The sequence below is a fragment of the Amblyomma mixtum genome, chromosome 5 (genome assembly GCF_055824585.1).
Source record: "Amblyomma mixtum isolate Tamu chromosome 5, ASM5582458v1, whole genome shotgun sequence".
NCBI lineage: Eukaryota > Metazoa > Arthropoda > Arachnida > Ixodida > Ixodidae > Amblyomma > Amblyomma mixtum.
The window spans coordinates 52,771,367-52,793,698 of NC_143016.1; the positions used below are offsets into that span (position 1 = coordinate 52,771,367).

General features: G+C 54.3%; 1 protein-coding gene across 3 annotated transcripts in view; it reads right to left on the reverse strand.

Annotated features, from left to right (window-relative positions):
• The window catches only part of Drak (Death-associated protein kinase related), a 227,218-nt gene that overhangs the window by 15,567 nt on the left and 189,319 nt on the right, over nt 1-22,332 (reverse strand). For all 3 annotated transcript variants that reach the window (XM_089544431.1, XM_089544429.1, XM_089544430.1), the window contains exons 3-4: nt 7,181-7,393; nt 2,265-2,403 (exon numbers count right to left, since the gene is read on the reverse strand). In XM_089544431.1, coding sequence (XP_089400557.1) covers nt 2,265-2,403; nt 7,181-7,393 — 352 coding nt within the window. The remainder of the gene's footprint in view (nt 1-2,264; nt 2,404-7,180; nt 7,394-22,332) is intronic.

Sequence of the window (22,332 nt, forward strand, 5' to 3'; positions counted from 1 at the left end):
ACAATTTAACACGGACAGTTGCACATAAAAAGCCCTTCGCCAAGGCGACTTCAACTATACGAGAACAAAAGTGACGACTGTATCTAAAGCGACACCCGAGCAACGGCTAAACTCGCACCGGCAACAGTCCCTGCGCACTTAACTCTACCGCTCGCAAAGTTACAGGTGCTAAACGCTCCAGCGCCTTTTGTCACAGAGAGCACGCGCGCGCACACAAAGGGAAAGACGCAGCAACGGAGGGGAGGCGGTCGCGCGACAGCGCAGGAGTCGCGCCGGCTGCAAGCCCGGCACAAGCCGCGAGCGCGAGGTTGCACGGCAGCCGCAACGGCAGAGAGCAGCGGCGGCGCGTCCGACGCCAGAACGGTGTCACGAAACTGGGGCGACCCCGCCGCGAGGCTTCGCCGCAGTCACGTCGCGGGCGCCGCCGGAGACTGCGCGCGGCAGCAGCGCACGGCATGAGCGTGACCTCACGAGTGTACGGCGCGCCAGCCAAGCTAGGGGACGAGGAGGAGGGGGAAATCGCGCGAGTAATCGGGCACCGTCCATAACGCCGCTCCTTCACAGCCAGCGCAGCGGACACCGCGCTGTGTACGGTACACTTTCTCCACCGTGATCCGCGTTCGCCGCGCTTTCGCTCACAACCGAGTGAGCGATGCGCGAATGGCTTTCACTCGTTGTTAGAGGTATAGGTGCCAGCGTTCTTGACCACGAAATGCCGTTGGCGATCTGTAGCGTGGCGCGCAACGTTTAGGTTTTAACTGGGACACCTTGCTCATATGACGATTGCGTGAGGTTTGCGGTGCATCCCTCGGTCCGCTGTGAGCGGACAGACTGACAGCGAACAGCAACTTTCACGCCTACAAGGGTGCAAACGCACCATGTAGGCAACCCCACGTCAATTCCCAGCAATCTGGCTTCTCTATGTGTGATCAAGTGGTATAGTATATGGTACCGTATACGGTATGGTTAGCTAGACTCAACGTCCTGAAGAGTCGTCGTAGTGAAGGGCTCCGGTTGAATTTAGACCACCTAGGGTTCTTTAATGTGCGCTGACATTTGCAGCACAAGGGCGCTTTTGCATTTCGCCGCCATCGAAAGTGCAAGAACATTCACCGGCAATCACAAAACAGCAGGTAAATTGACCCAAACGACGCTCGCGCGCGAAAATTTTTGCGGCCACAAAGGCGATTTGTGCCATATGTTCGTTTTTTCCTTTAATCACTGTAACTCCAACGCATGCGAGAAGGTTACAACTGCACGTTGCCTCCGGTCTTTTCGTGCAAATGTAAACCGGAAGTAGGGTTTTCGAGACGTTCGCACACCTTTCAGGAATACTACAGCGCTAGGGTGCATACGTCAGAATTCTAAACCGTACAAAACTCACGCCAGACTGTAGTTCCTGGTGGCCAAATACGGCTGCTCATGCAAGTTACGTCTCATCAACTGCAGCTGCCCATCAAGGCCGTTACAGCAGTGCTGCCACATTAGAGGCAACAAAGCTCCCAGCGCCACCAATCCGCTCCGGGGGAGTCGGGGTGCTCGAACGTGAAGGAAGGGCGACCGTGACCTGACCCGACCTAACTTCCCGAGCAGATTACTACATATACGCCTCGAAGTACGCTGTCGCGTTCCGATTTTGGCGGGAACGTCACCGCATCGACGTAACTCGAATGCTATCTCGAGGTCAGACGTGCAGCTCGGCGACATTACCCCGCCGCGATCGAATGCGGGCGTACAAGCCACGCGGGAAGCCGAAGGCGAAAAACAATAGTGACCTGGTATACGGCAGCCCATCGAAGCAGCACAAAAGAGATTCGCGTGTGACGCCGTTTCCTACCCACTCATCGCAGCAAATAGCGAACAGCTCAGTGAAAGAACGATTACAAATTAACTGCGCTCCATAAAACAGAATTGCTTACTTTTCACGAAGTTGTGCAAAGGATTGTAGCACACAAATAATAATAATCGGCGTAAGCCAGGTGAAGTTCAATGGAGAAAAAAGTCTCATCAATGGTGACCTCCACGTAGGTCTGTCCCGCGCTAAAACCCCCGTTTACCTGCCCTTATTATCCGCCGGCCATCTTCTCTGCGTATTATGCGTCTTGCCCAAGTGCATTTCATCCGCTTAACATCCGCTAAGGCATCATCAACTCGCTCTCTTTATGCCTCTTAATGGTACACACACGTGTCATTTTACTCCCCAGCGCTTGCCGCACACAGGCAAGACAAGAGTAGAGAGAGGCAGAGAGTTCGAGGCGACTCACCTTGATGTCGAGATGCGCGATGTTCCGGTCGTGGAGGAACTGCACGGCCTCCAGGATCTGACGCATGAGCCGCACGACGTCCTTCTCGGGCAGGCACTCCTCGCTGTCCAGCACATGCTGCAGCTCGCCGCCGGCCGCCCTGCAGCACGACATCGCCACGCAGTGAGACACACGCGACCACACACACTCCGAACCACGAAGCCTTATATAGGTGAGCTCACTGGATTCCAGTTCATCGACAACCTGGGGACGTATGTATGCACCGCTCACGCGACTTCGGATATAGTGAGCACCAAAACGCACCTGGCACTGCGTACGAATAAAGCACGGCGGTAAGCTAACGCCGATATTCGCCACTTACTATGGGACTGCCCTGCACTCAAGCCTACAAGGATCCGGCACCTGAAGGTAGCGGGTATTTCACCACGCAACTCTGCGTCATAAATTGCCTGGCCGCAAGGACCGTACCATCGCTCACTAGTGGACTTCATAAAATCGGCTAACCTATATTCCCGTTACTTTAATCAATACTGCAGCCTTCATCCCACTTTTTCCAACTGATGCCCCGAGGCAATAAATCTCGTTAAAAAAAAAACAAAAAAACTAACACAACATTCTGAGCCGAGGAAACGACAAGGTTAAACCACTCATGTCGGCGCGGCACAATTGGTTCTGTAGTGGCGTTTACATGAATGCGACAGAAGTCGACTCCAGTTAATTTTTTAAAGGGAAAGTACAAAAACGTCGAGCAAGAGAGTAAAGTACGAGTCACGCCTTTCCTTCTCAAAACCTGCGCTTTCTCTCGAAAAATCGGCTCCAGACGCATTCGGTCGAGTTCATTTAAACGCGGCTAGTAACCGGCTCCCACTAAAGGCTATGCAGTACCGATTGCGCACCACAGAGGACGCGAGTTGTGGAGTCCAACAATTTCATTCAAAGATCAAATTGGTGCCGGAGAAGAAGGAAAGATAGAGAAATAATGTCTTGGGATTTTGGAACTACCCTCTGCCACAATGACGACCAACGAAAGAAAAGGGCCCGGTTGTGATGAGGCCGCGAATGGAGGTGAGGTGGTCAAGATACGCGGTAATAACTCGACAGTTGGGCGCTAATGTGACCATAAAAAGCTGCATGTTCGTATCTGCGCATGCGCCCCTTGAATTAAGCTTAGGACAACCATAAAGTGGAAAGAAAACGCTACAGACGCGAGGTTATGCACGTCCGGTTTTTCGAACTCGGGCCGCACGAACATGCAGCAAAGCGCGGAAGCGGAAAGCACTCCACCGCAATAAACTGCGGGGAGAAGAGAGAGATTAGAAAGGGAAAGGACAGAAACAAAAACCCGCCGCCAGTCCTGCGCGATCACTTTCAATTTTCCGGACAAAAGGAATTCGGACTGGCCGCGCGCGCATTCAACTCTTTGTTCACACGCACCGCATACACGCTATACGACCCGGTTACATTCGCCGAACAAAGGAACGTTTGTTCCCGGGGCCATCGTACACGCAGCCACGTTTCTGCCATCAGAAACGCGAGATTTCATTCAATCCAGTGGGAAGGGGGGGGGGAGGCAGCAGACAGCCGGAGAGAGGCAGCGATAGATATCGCCGCCCGATCTCACGTTTCTTCTACGCGCCCGCTTGTTTCCGAGCTGCCCAAGCTGTTCTCGCCGCTACGACTGTTACATAGTGAAGTAGTAATATTCAAAAGGACCCTCCCCTACCACAGGGCGCTCGCGTTCACTTTGAAGCGAGAGGGAAAAAAAAAGCTCCAGTGCAGAGCAGAAAGTCGTAAAAAAAGGGGAAAGGAGGAGAGGAAGAGAAGGTGTAGAGCCTGAATCGTTCCCCCGAAAAAGTTGGAGAAAGCGACGGGGATAAAACGCGTCCACGCGCGCCTTGTGGCCTGCGCACTTCAGTCTCGGGAGAGAGGTTACCTTTGACGCAACGCTCGCCGCGCCTCGGTTCAAAAACTCTCCCCCCCCCCCCCCCCCCTCGCCCGGCAAAGAGTCCGACATGTGGGTTAATCGCCGTCCTGTCTTCTCACAAAGTCTGTGTCAAAACGAAGTCGAACCGCAGGGCGGCACACAACGTGACGAAACTTGCGGGCGCCGCGCACAGTGCCGGCGCTGTCTGTCCGTTTTGCTCGCTTTCTCGCACGGGCAGCCTGTATACTTCGCCGGTTCATTATGCAGTGGAGGGCTGTAGAAAGCGAAAATGAGGGGCGGTAAGAACGAGATTGCACCTTTCGAGTCCCTTTCACCACGAAGAAAGGCCGCCCCCCTTTCACGTTGCATTGCCGTAATACACAGCTAAATAGCCGCGTCGTGGTGTATGAGCGACGGGCGTTTCTGCGGTCGCGTGGAACTTAGTGGTGCGCGCCGTTAGGTCCAAACTGAAGGGTAATAACGAATCTATAGAGCTTTCTAGAACAGTATGATGGAGTGCCGCGCGGCCAACCAAAATGCGTTCTTTCAACATCATTTCGAATTTGCCTGCAAGTTAAACCATTGCGTATTCATTACGTCTTTAATTCTTCGACGCGTAAGGATTACAACCGGCGAGCAATTAAAATAGTGCACACAGCGATTTAATACTGAGAATTTATCTTGCTTACCTGCTGGCTCATTTTGCGCCGTTCACTTTTACCATAGCCTCGAGTCGCTAGCTTCGGCTCGCGTGAATAATAAGAAAAGATCGAAATTAAATGAGAATAATTTGCACTTAGTCCGTAAACACGAGGTCCAGGCAATAAAGCTTATAACCGCAACCAAGCGCAAAGCGTTCCGTTTCACTGCGCTTGCCGCTAGTGTGGACTTGTTAATGAGCCAGCGCGTTAACCTCGACGAAAGCCAAGGTTGCCAGCTGTCAGCCTCATGTTCAATTTTTTATCCATCCAGTGCGCCACTTTTATCTTTCACCGATCGACTCTATGACGTCACTAAACTGCTAACGACTCACCGCGGCTTTCCCAGGGGGCGGGTAAGGATTAAAGTTATCGCGAGGACAAATGCGGAGATGACTGCCACTCGACCAAGAGCATTGCAAGGATACGCGTCAAGTCCCATCGCAGCAACGTCCCACGCGAGCGGCAGCAGCTGTAACTGGTCTCCCGATTGCCTCCGGGGCGAAAAAAAAAAAAAGAAAAGAGCGGCAAGCCGGTTCTGTTACTGATGACGTCGAACATGACCGAAGCAGCAACGTCCGCGAGCGAAGCTTCACCGCAGCGTCGAAATCACGTCCCTCGCGAAATCAGCGACAGCCTTGCACGCGCATTTACCTTATGACTGCTCCACGACGCGTGCGATGAGCCATAAGGTGAAAAGAACCTCGGCGCGTGCGCGTGCGGCTCGCACGTATATTATACACGTTGCATATACGGGGGCGGACACAACGGGAAGGGAAGGAGGCCCCTGCGGCGAGCGCTTCCTCCGGAAGTCAGCGGTTGTCACGAAGGAAAAAAAGAAAATAACGGGCGTCTCGTCCGGTCTCTACCACGCGAGACACTTCTCCCGTGTCGAATATGCGGCGGTCGGTCGCCGTCCCTGACAGGCTTCTCTTTTTGACTCCCGAGCTCGTATACCCATAGTACACCTGCAGCGTTGCTACTGCCTCCCAGGATTAAGTGAAAAGAGAAGAAGAAAGATGGAACAGAGGACAAACACGGGAATCCCGCACGAACGTGATTTTCGGCCGGGGCCGTTTTTCTTGCACAAGCACGCATTGACGAGCAGAAGGAAGCAGATGTGCGCAGGAAAGAAAAGAAAGTGAAAGACGGATGCGGCGCAGGTGGGGGCCAGTGAAGGCGAGGGCGCCAGCCGAGGTTAATCGGCCGGACGTATGCATGCGAACGGGGCGGACAGGAGCGGCAAGGACGGCGCTCGTTGCTTGAAGTGGACGGGACCCTCGAGAAAACGAAAGCTGTCACACGGAGAGAGGAGGAGGAGGAGGGGGGGGGGAATAACGGACCTCGTTGTACCGTTAAGAGACGAGGAAATAAAAAAACAGGGGAGGGGGGTCTCCTCTTTTCCAGCGCGAATGACGCGCACTGTATGGCCAGTAAAATGAGCAAAAATGAGTCGAAAGCAAAGGTAATGGCTTGAAGGAGAAAGGCTGTCACTTTCTTATTCTTTAAAGGGAAAAAAAGACGACGGCCATGCTACGAGGTTTGTCCAGACCTTTTCAAAACGCGCTCGCTGTGCACTTGGCGCGGGAACGGTGAAAGCGGTAGCGCGAGCTCTCTGCACCTGTTCGCAAGAGCCCATAGAGCAGGTGCTTTTGACACCCGCTCTTTGGAACTGTTTGCAACTGCATTAGCCCAAGAGCTTTGTGCCGATAATGCTGTTCTTACTTATTCCCATGTGTTGCGCTCACTTTCTATAGCAATGTACCATGAACGTAAAACAACGTCCAAAGCGTCATTGAGTGGACTGTGGCCGTAGTTAAAAATGGTTTGGTTTATGCGGGTTTAACGTCCCAAATCGACTCAGGCTATGAGGGAGGCCGTAGTGAAGGGTGCCGGAAATTTCGCCACCTGGTGTTCTTTAACCTGCACTGACATCGCACTGTTTACGGGCCTCTAGAATTTCGCCTCCATCGAAGTGCGACCGCCGCAGCCGGGATCGAACCCGCGTCTTTCGGGTCAGCAGTCCAGCACCATAACCACTCAGCAACCGCGGCTGCGAGTTGAAGATGGAAACGTGGATCTCTTAACTAAAAGCTAACAGTTTTCGGCCAAGTGCATATGCCAGGGCTATAAATGCACGTGGCGCTAGTGCTCGACCGGTGGCAAAATCACCTCTGCAGCACAGTCATGCTATAAATCGTAAAAAGCACTGAAGCCCGACGTGCACCAGGCGTGGAATGGCCCCCCGCAGCCGCACGCTTCCCCCGATAGGGGTCGCGGCGGCGGCGACTCACAGCTCGAGGATGAGGATGAGCTCGGAGGGCGTCTCGAAGACCTCTCGCACGTCGACCACCCGCGGGCAGGGCTCGGCCATCTTCAGCACCAGCGCCTCGTGCAGGATCTCGTGGCGGACGTCGGTGGCGCGCCGGCGCTTGCGGATGTACTTGGCCGCGAAGTCCCGGCCAGACTCTCGGTGTACGCAGCGACGGACCGTGGCGAACTTGCCCCTGCGGACGCAAGAGATGCGTAGACAGGGTGAGGACTGCGGCTCTTCGACACACACGTCGCGCACATTGAAAGCCACGCACAACTGTACACGGTCCAGGACGATTTGAAAACAAAGGAGACGCCGACCAGTAAAGAAGATCGTTGTTGACGTTCCAGCTTCCAGCACGGAAACCTTGTTCACAAACTTCCGAAACGTCAACAACAATCTTGTTTATTGGTCGGCGTTTTCATTGTTTTCAAATGTACCCGCACGGTCAGGCTGGATTCCGTCACACTCTCAACAACAATATGATGCGCTTGTGGACACTAGCTCAGTGGATGAACCGCCCGACGCCTCAAGATTCTGCGTCTGTTCAGCGACAAGACGTGAAATTTCATTTACATATAAATGGATTTTTCCGCATTGCAAGCTCTTGCAACGCCTGCTGCCTTTTAATATTGTGATGTACACAACATGGAGATAGGCAGAAAAGTTGTGGGACTATACTACAGTGCCTTCACGGTCACAATCTGTTTTCAAAACGCAACTCTCTAAGTACAGTATAGATCAGGAATAGAGAAGCTCCGCAACGCTTTAGATAACGCTGATGCTTGCAGTGAAGGCAGTCGCTTTTAAAGGCAACTTTGTGCTTAATTCGGTGAAGGCAAGGACTAACGGACGTTAAAACAAAAAAAAAACAATTAATTTGCTGCACGTAGCATGCGACGGAGCGGTGTTCCCCACTGTTAGCATACATGCAACTTCAGGGCGCGCGTCTCAATTGAAAGTTCCGGGGAAACGGGTTGTCTTGCTTCCCATAGCTGTGCCATGCTCCGCAAACACTGTTCAGTTCGATAGTATACGGCCATTATCTACATAAGATTCCTTATGGTTCCTACATTAAAAACTCACGTGCCCCTGAATCCAGCACACTGAGCTGCGTACACACGAAGGCAAGGTAAAATCAAGAAATGCGTCGACATTTCCGAGCAGGAGGGAAAAAAATATAGCGTGTCTCCTTTCAACTGGAATGTTTTAATAGGCCCTCATTAAAAGGCCGCAATAAATTCGCGCACGCTTCTGTGTACGGCAACGCTTAAGCTGGGGACCTCGCGGGCATTTCACAGCCTCAATACTTTTTTCTCCTTCATTTCGTGGGGCATGCCGTAACGCCGCAGTTAGTGTACGAGAAATAGGTCACCAACTGCTCGGCGCCGCCGTAGGACACACACGAGCAAACCTCCACACGCGCGCTCTTAACCATGCTCAGTTTATCTCGCGTTGTGAGCGCGTACGCGCAAGGTTACTGGCTTGCGTCATGCTGCGCCAGCACAACCGTCGAATGCCGCTCGGTTATTAACCGAAACCAGATAATGACGCCCGAAGCCTCCAGCTACTCGATGGGGAACCCATTTTTTTACCGCGACGATCACACTTAACCACGAGGGCGCTAAAAAGAGTAAAATGAAGGCAAGCCACCAGAGCGCGCAGCCGTGGAGCCTTTGGGACGGCGCACCGACACCCGCGCTCTGCATCCGGCGTCGGCCGCTCAATGGGACAACGCATTCCTGACATTCCGGCGCAGGGCGTTGCGGGTCTCGGAGGCGAGGACAGCGATTGTCGCGATACTACGCACGGCGTGCCACACCAGAGGGCGCCACGGGAGAACAGCCCGGGTAAGCAGCAAAGTACGTGGGTGTGAGTGCGGTGGGGTGGGGGAGGGGGGGGGGGGGGGAGGGGGGGTCTACAGTAAGAGTGGGCCAGCCGCAGGCACTGCGTCGAAGTCCCCAAAATGATGCGCCGACGCTGAGTACGCTTGATGCATAGGACAGACAGCGGCCAGGGGAATAACCGAACGACGACGATGCACGTGCGTCGGTGTAAACGTGTAAACCAACTCCATTTGCCGAAAAAGGCGGGCGATAAATAATACATATAGGCCGCCAATGGACGCGCGGGTAAAGATGGAAAGACGACGTTGTTAAAAAAAACCACGATTGTCATAGTGGGACAGCTCACAACTGCAGCTTTTCCTCCAGCACAGAAAAAACATTTAGATACGAGGAAAGGGGGTAAATACAGACGACGCACAGAGCTGTATAGCAGCGCAGTGATGAACTGCTTAAGACTTTTTATGACCAGTCATTCCATACATTGGATCTATATGCGCAGACACGAATATGGAAGGGAAGGAAGTTTTATCACGATGTATTTAGAAGGAAGACAGCAGCCTTTGAGGCCACAGCAGGCGTGGAGGATTGTTACTTTCTATTACAGTTACTATTATGTGTCTTAATGTTAAGAGGAATTTAATTGAATAATTTTTTTCAGATGCGAGATAATTTAGAACAACATGTAAGAGAAGACTACAGGGGCGGATTCATGGGTAAATTTTGGAGGGGGAAGGCGGGGGGGGGATTATGTATTTCTTGGCTATTTTCGTCGAAAAAACGGAGTTCAGCACGGTTTTCCCATGCATAATTTCTCGCTTAGGTGCGGAAGACGAGGGGGGAGTGAAACCGCCCCAGAAAGACAATCATCGCTAGGTATCGCCAGGGCGCTTAGTGATTATCATTTCGAAGCGTCGGAGATGGCTTGTTATTCAATGCATGCTATGCCCCTCTGACCACTGACGTCCGTAACTGCGTCTCACGGTGCACACGTATCAGCTCGTTGGGAAGTTACAATGTCACACAGGCCGGAAAACCCAGGCTGTTCGCACTGTCATACAATCACGTATACAAGCACGGGTTCCGGCGCGCAGCAGCAACGTAATCGTCCTAGGTCCGGCCCTTCGGAGGGAACGATGACGTCGATCAGCTAAGCATCCGCACTATTCTGTCGTCCGAGGGCCACAGGACAGGCGCTCTTTTTACGAGGCTAATAACAATAACAAATGAGCCGCGCGGAAGCAAAGACACCGCGAGCTGAGACGGCTTCAGGGCCTTCGCCGTCGCACGCATGGCCCGCAGCGATCGGGCACGGAGGAATGGCAGGGGCGCGATAGCGGCCTCCAGCTCGGAGGCACAAACGCACAACGGGGGCTCACACACACAGGCGTCGCCCGACATGCGCGGCGCATTCGATCCCCATCGCGACGCTGATGGATCGAGAAGACAAAGCGGACGGTTGCGTCACCGGCCGAACCAGCAGAGAGGGAAGAGACAACGGAACCCTGCGCCCGCGTCCATCATTACGGCGGCGATCAGGAAACCGAGCGGCCCTGGGCAACGTTCGCCGCTTCGCCCGAGACGCGCGTGTTCGCCGGCCGCTCCAGATGCTTCGCGAAGGGCTTCGGCCAACACGTGGGCGGAGGCCGCCGCGACAGGCTGACCGAGACGTGTCCCTGCTGCGGCTCAAATTAAACGAGGCCGAAGAGCGAGACACCAACGCCATCCCGTCGCCGCTGCCCCGAGACCTGACACTTCCGGGGCCCCGCCAGGGGTGCGTCGAGTCGGTGCGTACGTACGCAGTACACGGAAAAAGTGGCGTCAATCATGCGCAACTGCATGCTTCCTTCCTAGCTCGAGAGAGTGAGCGCCCCCTTTTGTTTTCGCGCGTGCTGCGCGCAGCCTTGTCCGGGGCACGCACCCCCCACCGCTGCTGACCATGCATTCTCCCCCGATGCACTCTGCAGTTGCGGGGAGGAAAAACCCGTGGGCGCCGCGCATTCCCGCGATTGTCTGAGCGTCAACGAGACGTGTCCGTCGTATGCAGATTTACCGCAGCAGCTGCAACAACCGCCTCGATCGAAGGCGCGCTGCTCGGCTGGTCATCGAGACACTCGCCGTTGCATACAGCCAACTGAAAAGCGTCACCCTACAGATCGGTGACAACTAAAAAATGGGAACTGCGGCCTCGCGGACATGGACGCCCAACGAACGGGAGCTAAGGATAACATGTGTATGCAAGTACGGCGTCACGATACACGAAATATGTGGATGAACAACGACGACGCGCACAGATCGACAAGCGATTTCAACTGTGCTACGCAGACAGGCTTTTCTCGATGCTTGCCTCCGACACGCGAAGCCACAGCGGACAAGGATGTGTCTACACACGTAACGTGCTCCCCGCCGTGAACCAACGCCGACGGTGGCGACGCGCGCAACTGACCGCGTGTCTGCTCGTTGTGACGCAACGCGAGTCGCGGGGGCGACATGCAACCGCCCGGCGCAGCAGCTAACAGCGCTACCGTGACACGCGGTAGCGCACGCCGTCACCGCTGCGGCACATTTCACGCCGATCGTCTTCCGTGCGAAACGCCGAGCCCAGCACACATCAGCCCCGGTGGCCGCGTCCGCGCCGCTGCGATGCGCCGAAAAGTGCTTATTCATTCGCCTGTCAGGCCACGGTGACCATATTCGCCATTTCGCCACTGCCTGCTCCGCTGCGGCGCGCGCTACAGGGAAGAACACGTTTCCTATATGCCGTCTGACGAAATAACGACACCGCGCTACCTGATTTTGTGCGAGAGCTACATATCTGCCTCGGTCCATCGTAACTAGCAGCCGCAACGCGTTACGATGAGAAACAGGGAGCCTGGAATGCGTCTCGCTAGGGAGTTCTATGGAGGGGGAAATATTGTGCAAGCAGTAAGAGTGGCGATGTGTCACATAGAGATCGGAGATAACATATATACTACACAAGAATAACTGACCCGCATAAAATATTCTCTTCCTCGCCCGGCAACGCAGACGCGGTCAGGCTGAAGCAAGTGTCAACGAGATCAGGACAGTTATGCATCCGAATTCAATGCCGAAGAAACTCTTTAAAGATGCGAAGTAGAGCTTGCCTCTGTAGCCCGGCGAACATAACACACTCACGGAACAATGCGTACACGGGCTCCACGCAGCTCAATGGCGGCTGAATGCGACAGCTTCACCTTCTGCGCGCCGCGCAAGGGGCTCGGACAACTTCCGGATCTCGAAGAGGCCTGACCACACCGCAGAGTTCACGAAAAGATGCAGCTACGGTGCCCAGGGCCGTATAAGCGTATGCAGCGAGACCTGCCTCAGTGCGCCTTAATACTTTTCTTTTTCTCTCAATTCCCCGAAGCCACGGCAGCAGGAGACCCGGTGTCCTTTCTGCCACAGAATGCAGCAGTGTATGCAAAATTCTCGCCGCATTAACATAACGGCCAGTGCGCGGAGGACGCTCGTCCCCAGCGTCGAACTCTGGAAAGCTCATGCAGATGCAACTCGTGACGTGCATTCAGACGGCGAGACTCGGCGACCTTTGCGGCGAGGCAAATGTCTCGTGAACGCCGGCTGCCACGCTTAGCCCTCGCAAAAACGCAGAGCGAGGGACGTCGGTATAGCCCGTAAATCCATGGGAAGTTGCGACACGCCTGCGGTATATGCTTCGCTTATATCGCGGAAATGCTTCCTTCAGGTCCATAACTGCACTTGCTTTTACTGCCCAACGGTGCGTCGCGGGACCAGGGGCAGTTCCCATGCATAGATGGCAAACCCTTTTAAGCTGCGCCTGTAGCCTCCACTCTCGCTCGGTGAACTTATGCGAGCTCCGCGTAATCCGGGACGGCGCTGAACCGTAACAAAGGCACTTGAAAGCGAGTAATGGAAAGTGCACGGAAGAGCGAAGAAAAAAAAAATAACTGAAGCGACCGCACTTAACCGCCCGAAAGAGCTTCCGTACGCCGTAAATCTAGGCTTGCTAGAGCTAAGGCTGCTCCCACGTGAAGGTACACCTGCGCGTGCGACGGCCGTGTCCGAACGCTCTTTTCTAATCGAGCCCCTTCCCTCACAACCAGCACGAATGCCAAAAAATATGCGGCGATCGAATTGTGACGCAAGAACCAACGTTGACAAGGCATGCGGACGACCGAAGTCAAAGCGTCCACAGGCCTTGACAATGCGACCGTCGCTGCATATTTACGCCTGCGCGGCGATGGCTGGTCGCCTCGATGGTTGGAATGTTGGAATCTATGCGGGCGGGTCTGATATAACGACACCGTTGTCGGAAACTGGTCTCCGAGGCCAGCTACAGAAGGTAGGAAGGCTGGAACGCGCCAACCCTCTTACTCGATCCATCTGACCTTCGGCTCCAGAGGAAACACGTACACGCAGAAAATTGCAAATTTCTTGGTTATTTCTCTACTAAATTGCACAACGACATTAAGATATTGTAGGCGCAGACGAAAACTAGTTAAAGAGAGAGAAAAACTGCGCTTGTCACAAATAATAACGGAGTAATCAATAAATGAATGCTCCAACTGTGTTCCCCACTCATATTTTTCACGACTGTACACACGGAACAACACAAAAAAGAACATAAGCTCCTCAAGAGCCAGATATATTTTTGCCTCTGCATGACAATTAATCAAGTATTAAGCCGATAACTTGTGGAGAGTATAGCTAGCATGGAACAAGGAAATATGTAGTTTACTTTTCACTGCACTTGGGGAGCGATGCTGGTTGCGCGAAAATTACGCTTTCCTTTTCACACTACGCGGACGTCATATACGCCTCAGTGCTCCGCACAGCGACGACGAAGCACAGAACTGAGTGCGCCGGAAGAAGTGCACTAGGAGACAGTCGCAAGTATAGTGCGACGATGTCGACAGTTTCCAGGAGATCTCAGCGACTGCCCGGCGGACATGAATTTAAACGACGGGGGACTTGAACACCGAACAAGTCGCAGGTCTTTTACGATTAGCTGCTGGATTAAAGGGATAACTGGGCGGGCCGAAATGCACAAGTTGTTTCGCATGCATCCCTCTCAGGCGACGTTGAGCAGTCTGAAGGTGAGAAAGGGTGTGCCGCCAGAGTTATACTGTGTTCCGGATTAAAAATCCCTCCCGGTGTACAAACAGGATGAGTACGTCCACATCATCCAGACTCCACAAAAGAGCACAGTGAACCTCCAAGGCGGAGCGCTCCCAGACCCTGCGTAGAGTCGCTTATCCAACGAGGCAGAACCGTACAACTTGAGCCGTAAGCCAGGAGCGATTTATGCAAAGCAGCTACGGCGAGGAATGCAGCGCTTTTCCGCGCAATCCCTTCTACGCGCATTCTAGTGCAGAGGGTAAGATAGCGGGAGAGAGAGAGAAGTTAAACTGCCGTACATGGACCGACACGGCCTCTTCGACTCCTAAAACAGGTCGGCACTGGCAGTCACAGCGTTACCCTACGATAAAGAATAAAAGATACGGCTGATAACAGGCCACGTGCTAAAATACAAATCGAAGCCCCCTCGCGGCATTTCGATGCGTACACAGAGCCGTGCCGATCGAGCAGGCTCGGGCACAGACAGCAACGGAATCTTTGTGGAGCGCCGGTCGCACCAGGTCCCCGGATGGGAGGAGAAGGTGGATCGTGTGAGCACGACAGAAAAACAACCAACCGACCGGGAGGTGCACTCAGGTAGCGCAGCCGCCGCCACATCCTATACTGACTGCGCGGAAAAAGCAGCAAAAGAGCGACAGCAATGCCGAGCAGCCAACCATTACATCGGACTGCAAGACGAGAGCAAGGGACGCGAGGAAGAAAGAAGTACGAAAATAAAAAAAAAGGCGGATGGCGGCGCTCTGGGGCGTCTCAGCTTGCGAGGGCGACGCGTTCGTCCTTGCCAAGGTCGTTCTCAGCTTGGGCGCAGCCGCGGTATGGCGGCGCCACCGCCGCCTCGCAGGCGCCCCTACGAGGGGGGCCGGCACCGCAGTTCGCGGCCTGTTACGGGCAGCGCTCGCCCGCCAAAGGGGGGGAAAGAAATAACAAGAAGGCATTAATACGGCGGCGAGACGTACGAAGCACGTTCCCCTCTCCCTCTTATTCTGTACAGCGTTGCGGAAGCTGATAGGAGGCAAAGGCACGGCTGGTTCTCTCGCGCGCGGACAAGAGGTAGACCCTGACTCGGGCGACTCCTTCGGACCGCGCTCAGTTAGGGGCACGGGTACTTCGATAAACTATTGCTGCCAACGGCGTATCGTGGCAGGCGAAGGCCGCGCGAAGCAAAGGAGTTGAAGCGTGGTGATAAGGAAAGCGCAGGGCTGCAGAGGCAGGCATCGCAAATGCGTTGCGAGATCTGCGCAAAAGGAGGTATCGTTAGCGGTTCGAGATAAGTACTAGGAATCTGCGAACCGGGCACTCGATTGGGAACGTGAACACCGCAAGACAGACCACGAGTGAAAGCGAAGCTTCATCACGACAGATGTGCTCCTTTGGGCTTCAGGGATACGCGAATTAGCTTGCAAAACGAGGACCAGAGAAAGTACGTGTAGGCGTGACAAAACGAGTCATATTTCTTGCGATCATCAAAAAACGGATAAGCGGTGATTGCCTGACAGGGACGTTAACTACAATAAAAATTGTTAGACAGATGGCGCAGCACCAGGAGCAGATGACAAAGAAGAATGATGGCACAAGAATGAGCGCAGCATGTTCGGAGGCACACGTGTCGCGAGCAGCAGGGTTCAAGTCCTTTGAAGCCTCGGGTTCACGTACTTAATCTATAGTCGGATACAACTCAATAACGAAGGGGCTTTTCCCCGACAAAGGGTCCCCTTCCAGCCAGTGGCGTCGGCCGAATCTCATGAGCCTGCTATAGCGTGACAGCGGAGGGAGGAGACTATCCGACTATCCCCGACCATGGAGGGAAAGACTACCCCTTTCATATGGCACTACCAGCATTGTAGCGCTAGCAGGCTCGTGAGAATCTGCCGACGCCATTTTCTTGAAGGGGTTACTTTGACGGGGAAAAGCCGCTTCGTTCTTGAGCTGTATCCCACTATAACACGCTGAATACAGAGCTGTGCATAAAGAGTAGAATACACACACACACACACACACACACACACACACACACACACACACACACACACACACAAAAAGAGCGCGACAGGGCGCACAGGAAAAGACCGCACAGTTCCACCCCGATTCAACTGAGCGAGTCAGCTCAACTAAAGCCCGTTATTTCCTGAACAAGTCGGTACAACACCTGCGCTCTACGGGTTACTACGGCAGCGAGCACAGCGCCGCCACGCAGCGGCGGCGGCGGCCGTCGAAGGGTGTGCGCGCCATTGTCGGCGGCAGCGGCGCGCGCTTTGTTTACTCCGCAGTGAATGACTAATGGCCACTGCAAGGACTGCCGACGGGAATGCGTCGAGGGCGTCGGGGGCAATTTGTTACGCGCGGTGGCGCCGCTGCCGCCAGCGCTGCCGTCTCGCACGTGGGCACGGGAATGTCCGCTACACCCGCCGGCGCCTCCTCCTCTGTTCGCTCTTGAATCAGTGGGGAGAAGCACGCGGAACAAGACACAGCGCCGAGACAAGGCGAGCACATGAAGCCTCACAAGCAAAAGTGTTGCTTTAAATGAGGGACGGCATGCTAAGCTGACACGTACTGCTAACGGTAAGCACAAGCTTGGTGCATGGCCTCTGAGATCCCCCGACCGTAGGAGATAATCTCGGAGGCCATGCTTGGTGTATAACCCGGCATGTGACCCTGAGTGGCTTGGCGCGTGCTACCGAATGCATATCTGATGAAACAGCGGTGCTAACGAGCTGCCAACATTTCACGAATGGCAGCAGGCACTAACGCCGGTCCAGTTTTTTTTTTTTTTTATCTTCCACCCACGAACGCTGGACAGGGCCGTACCTTTGATACTCTATACCGCCCTTGTCTTTTCGCAACTCACCCTCGCAAAGCAGTAGCAGCAACCTTAACGGACACCGAAGTGGAACGTCGTGATATCGCCTACGGCCGTACACACTTGGCAATATGATAAGGTTCACTTCAAACGTAATGGCGTCGATAAGGCAACAATGCCAATTCATGTCTGATTACTTTTTTTTTTTCAGCTATACTACCCTATTTGAAATGCATTCTCGTTTCAGATGCAGCGGGAAGTTTCTACCGAGATTTAAATTTGCGCCTCGCTGAAGTTTTGCAAAGTCAGCATATTCTCAGAAAGAACGTAAGGGGCAAGCCGTGGGAAGTCCAGTTATGAAAAAGAAGGAACTCTCCACAGCTACAGCACACAGCCATGAAGCATACAAGCACGCGCACACATGCAAGCACTGCGTCAGCCCTACAACTCGACCATTTATGAACCTAGGACCCAGATGCACTACATCTTCGCGCGAAATAGCCCCGCGTACACGAAAAGCTCACCACCCAACGCCTCGCATTATGCTGCCGCTATTTGGGAACGACCACGACGCCCGCAACCCTTGGCGTACTTGAGATAGCCCTCGTTGAGAATAAAGAACTCGCAACGGGCACGGTGCGAGCAACAGCCACAGTTACACACCGGCCTGAGAGGCGACCCAGCTCGCGGGTGTTCTCGTAGAAGAGAAAGGGAACCTAGCTGGCAGTGCATCCCGCACACATGAGCGCAGAATAAAGAACGAACGAAAGGTCAACGAGGTAAAGCTGTCTCTAGCACCGCACACCGCGTGGAGGGACGGAGCTGCTCGGACACCTCTCATTTCTCTGCAGGAGCAGCGGCTTTCCCTTTTCGCAACGCGGAGTTCCTCCTTTTTGTTCCAGAGATAGCAGCGATGCAACTCGCGAGAGGGGTTGATTGCAGCAGAACAAAGGCCGTCCGAGCGACGTCCTTGCACCGCTCTGCAGACGAGTACAGGAGGCCGCGAGAGCAAGAAAAAAGAAATGACAGCTAACTATACGCGCCGAGATGAGAAATGAAGGAAAGAAAGCGAGAGGCGGGGGAGGGGAGGGGGGGGGGGGTGAGTGTACGTACCACCTCTAAAGCCACCCTGCGCGATTAGCGTGAGTTCTGGAAGTAAATAGCGTTCCATCCTCCGCGAAGGCGGCGTTTTTCCTCGGTCGCAAAAGGGAGAGCTAGCTCCGCGTCCAGTCGTTTGTAAGCGGGTCCCAGCAGCAGTAGTGGCGGTGGTGGCACACCGTGCAATTACGCTCGGGTATACACGAGAGTGCGGCCGCGCTCTTTCGCGGGGCTCGCCGCCTTTCGCATGATCCCCCAGTGGCGGCGGCACGCAAGCACTCATTACGAGAGCGCACGCGCATGCGCCACAAAAAAAGAAAGAAAAGGAAGGGGGGGGGGGGCACATATACCGCGATTTCGCGGCTACGACGCAAGCCGGTCTCAAGTACACACCGATGTAACCAAAGCCTGTGCGCTATAGCGTCTAGTGAGCGTAACAGAAGCGTTGTCCGTGCTCTGCTCAATAATGCATACTCCGCGGCCATGCTATACAAGAAGAGCATCCCATCATTAACAACGCCATTAGGCGAGTGTAATCATAAGACAGCTCCTTCATGACATGCTTGAATTTGGCACGGTCCTCGAACAGGTAGGTAGGAAACAACCAGTCTGAAGAGGAGATTGAGTGACGAAAGGCTATCATAGAGCTTATTGAGTGGCCAAAGACCGAGAAAAACAAGCGGATCCGGGCAGGACGATCTTTCTGGACGGGACGACGAAACGGTTCAGAGCACGTCGCTGCAATCGACTCCGTCTCGAGACGGCGGTAAACCCTAAATCTGGGCCAGTAGCACGGGCACCCCACAATCTTGTACAAAGCGAAAGCCGCGTAGCGCGTATACATGCCCCGAGTCTCTATTACCCGGTCATTGTTGCCGGCATGCCTACCTAGATCCTTACATTAAGCGCTCGTAGTTCCGCGCAATTACAGCTGTTCACACCTTCGAGGTGAGAATTACACAGTGAAAGCGACTGCGAGACACAAATCTCAGGCGAATAAGAACAAATTTAAAAAGAAACTGCCCGGAACGCGCGTGTACTACGCCGGAACGGCATAGCGTGACGCGAAATTTGCTAAATTTACGTGGACGCCTTAATTTGTACCGAGGGAGCTCGCCGAGGTTTCCCGGTGTCCGCAATTAAGCGAAGCTATGCGCGCCATGCAATGCAGGCGTCACACTTTCTCGGGAAGGAAGCTGTCGGAAACGTCGAGGGAGGCACACACGGAGAGACAAAGCAGCCAGCCAGCCAGAACAGACGGCATTCGTCTTCCTCGTTCCTGGTCTTCTTTGCGCTGCGTGGTTGTGGCCAGCGCCATTACGGGGGCGAAAGCTCGCGCACACAACAAGCGCTACACCTCTCACCGAGCAAACAGGTGACGCCCCGCATTATGGAGAGCGTTGCTTTATACGACCCTTTGTTTGAGCATGCGGCGGGGACTCGTGCGTGAGCGCGACGCGAATGCGCGGTCATCATCGGGCCTCGCGCTAAGAACGGAGCGGCCGCCGCGAGTCGACCGAGGTAATCGGCTTCTGCGGAGTCCGTGCGTATACCTCCTCTCCTTAACCTAGACGCCTGCGTCCAAAAGCGGCTGCGCGCGGCTGCGCGCTCTAAAACAGGAGGAATGTCACCCTCGGCCCACCTCCAACAACAGTGACTCCGCACACACTGCAGGAAGAAGACACTAGGCACGAGGCCAGGATAGAGGCGCACTGCCCGAGTGACCGGCCGTGCTCATCGTGACCACGCGGTGGTCATTTTGGTCACCCCAGGGGTCCCCGAGGAAGGTGGCGGCGGCCGCACAGTAGACCGAGGAGCAGCGGACCTCTTTAGAGATGCTTGTTGAGGAAAGAGTTCGGAAGTTAAAGCGTCACGCCGCAAGAACGGCCTCTGCAACACAGTGGCCTCTGTAGGCTAATAAGTTCACGCTGGTGCGAGCGAAGGACTCGGGAATAGCCGCGGCACAACTTGACAAAGTTCGTCACGAAATTTCGGAGCTATAGACTGGATTATGTTTGGTCGCTTGTCATAACCCTACTGGCAGAGTTGTGACAGCTATGGACTATCCCAAAAGCATAAGCTATACTGCGGATTGTGGATGCCTGATGGGGGACGCCTGATGACGTATTTATAATGGTTTATTCCGAATATGGAACATATTCCACATATATGGAGCGCCTCAGTCAATGAAAGCTAAATATAGACCGCACCACTGTGGCTTCAGACGCGTCCAGCTGACGCGTTCAGTAACGGCGAACTATACGCGTACCAGCCCTCTCCAGCTCTTAATACGTTACACAAGGCTATACAGAAGCCGCCCAGTAGCGCGCAGCTGGTAATAACAGACTATACCCCGTACAGCCTGCCAGCTGCCGGCGCGCGACTAATTTTTAATACCAACCTTGTAAAACACTGCCCGCAGTGTTTAGCCCTTGCCCGTAAGCGCACATGTGCCTATCTTTCGGCAAGACTAATACCGACCTGCCAGCAAGGCCGCGCTTCCGATAAACATATTCCTCCCAGCTCTGCCGCTCTTGCATGCTGCCGTTCGCATGCCACGAAAAAACATCAATGCCCATATCTCGCACAAATCAACGCAGAGGCCTAATTAAGGCACGGCGCGTTTGCAGCGGCGAACCCCGCACGATCGCGCGCGTGCAGGTATGTTTGCGGGTCCTTAATCCGCCCTCCCCCTATCTACGCGCAACGCGTAAAAAAGCATCACGCGAGCGCCGGCGCCTTCTCGGAAAAATAAACAAACAAAAGTGAATAAATAGAATCAAGGCCTCGATCGGGGCGCGCGTTCTTCTAAGACCGATCAAAAGCGAGCGCGCAGTATCAATAAATACGAACGGCTTATAAACCGATCGTTAGCATCGATCGGCGCACCGGTGCACACATCGGCACGCTGGGCTCTATCTAAGCACACTCGATTCGAGGCGGGTACGCGGCCAAGCCCGCGCGGCTGCCGTCGAAAAGCACAGCACATACGAACGTCTGAACACTCGCGTACGTCTGAGTCTGTGTGTATGTGTACCGAAGCGCACCAACAGACGCACAGACAACCAAACGGAGCACTGCTCCCGTTGCTAACGCGTGGGACAGCCTTGACCACTTTCCCCCCATTAGCCGTGGCATGCCTTTTCTTTCTCTCGAAGTCGAACGGAACTCCACACACACCGGTGAGGAGGAGGGGAGCCGCACCAGTAGTAAGCAAGCGTGGTACTCTCGAGTATACGAGCGTCGAAAAGTAGGCCAGGCGCGCGCACACACAGTCAAGCCAACATTCACACCCGGCTCCGCCGCCGCACTTGAGCCAACGTCGACGAAGATAAAGAGGCGTAATCGACCGAAAACAAATTGCGTAGCGTTAATGAACGTTCGAAGCGAGCGAGAGGCGGGGAGGTTTGGGAGGCAGGGAGGGCTACAGGCAATGAAAGAAACGGTAGCTTGCGTACCGACCGCGCAAGTTTGTGCGTACCAGCCGTGAAGTGCATGCATGCCCGTGCTGTTGCTGAGTAACCTCGAAGAGCCTCCCGAAGGCGAGTGCTGTCGGCGGCAGGTGGGCGTTACGGAGCGGCCAACACAGTTCCTACCGCGATCGAGGCACATCTTTTACGTCACCGGGTGAGCAAAAGAGCAAGCGGACCGCGTAACCGGAGGCTACACGCGAACACGCGCAGGACCTGTTCTCCCTTCCACGCATAGGTGTAAAGGTGCGGCAGTGCGCTTTACCGAATACGCGCCACTGCGGCGTCCTTGATAATTAGCCAAGAATAAGAAAGAAAAGGCGATTAATCTCGAACGCGCGCCCATGCCGATCTTCGCGGGAATATATATATACACCACGAGGGGACCCAGCGCATTCGCGCGGCCGCTGCTGGTAAGGCAACCGAACCTCGCTTAACCGTCGCCTCCAGCATTTGCCCGAGGGAATACTGCACGTGCGCGCGATATATGGCGGGAATGCGTGAGATATTTGCTCTATATGCAGCGCGCGTTTTTCCTTCTCTTTCTTTTTTTTTTATTACATTTTCCTCCTCGCGCATAAGATCGTTTTCATATATCAGCCGAACGAACCTGTTCATAGCGCGCACATGTGGGTTTGGCTACTGCGTATAAAGAAATGAAAACGGAGGGCTGCATATGCATGCGGGCGCTCGATATTTGCAGCATTCGCGCCGCTCCGATTCGATTGCCAGGGAAGATTAGGCGCCTTCAAGGTGCGAGATGCAAGCCGGAAAAGAAAGGACA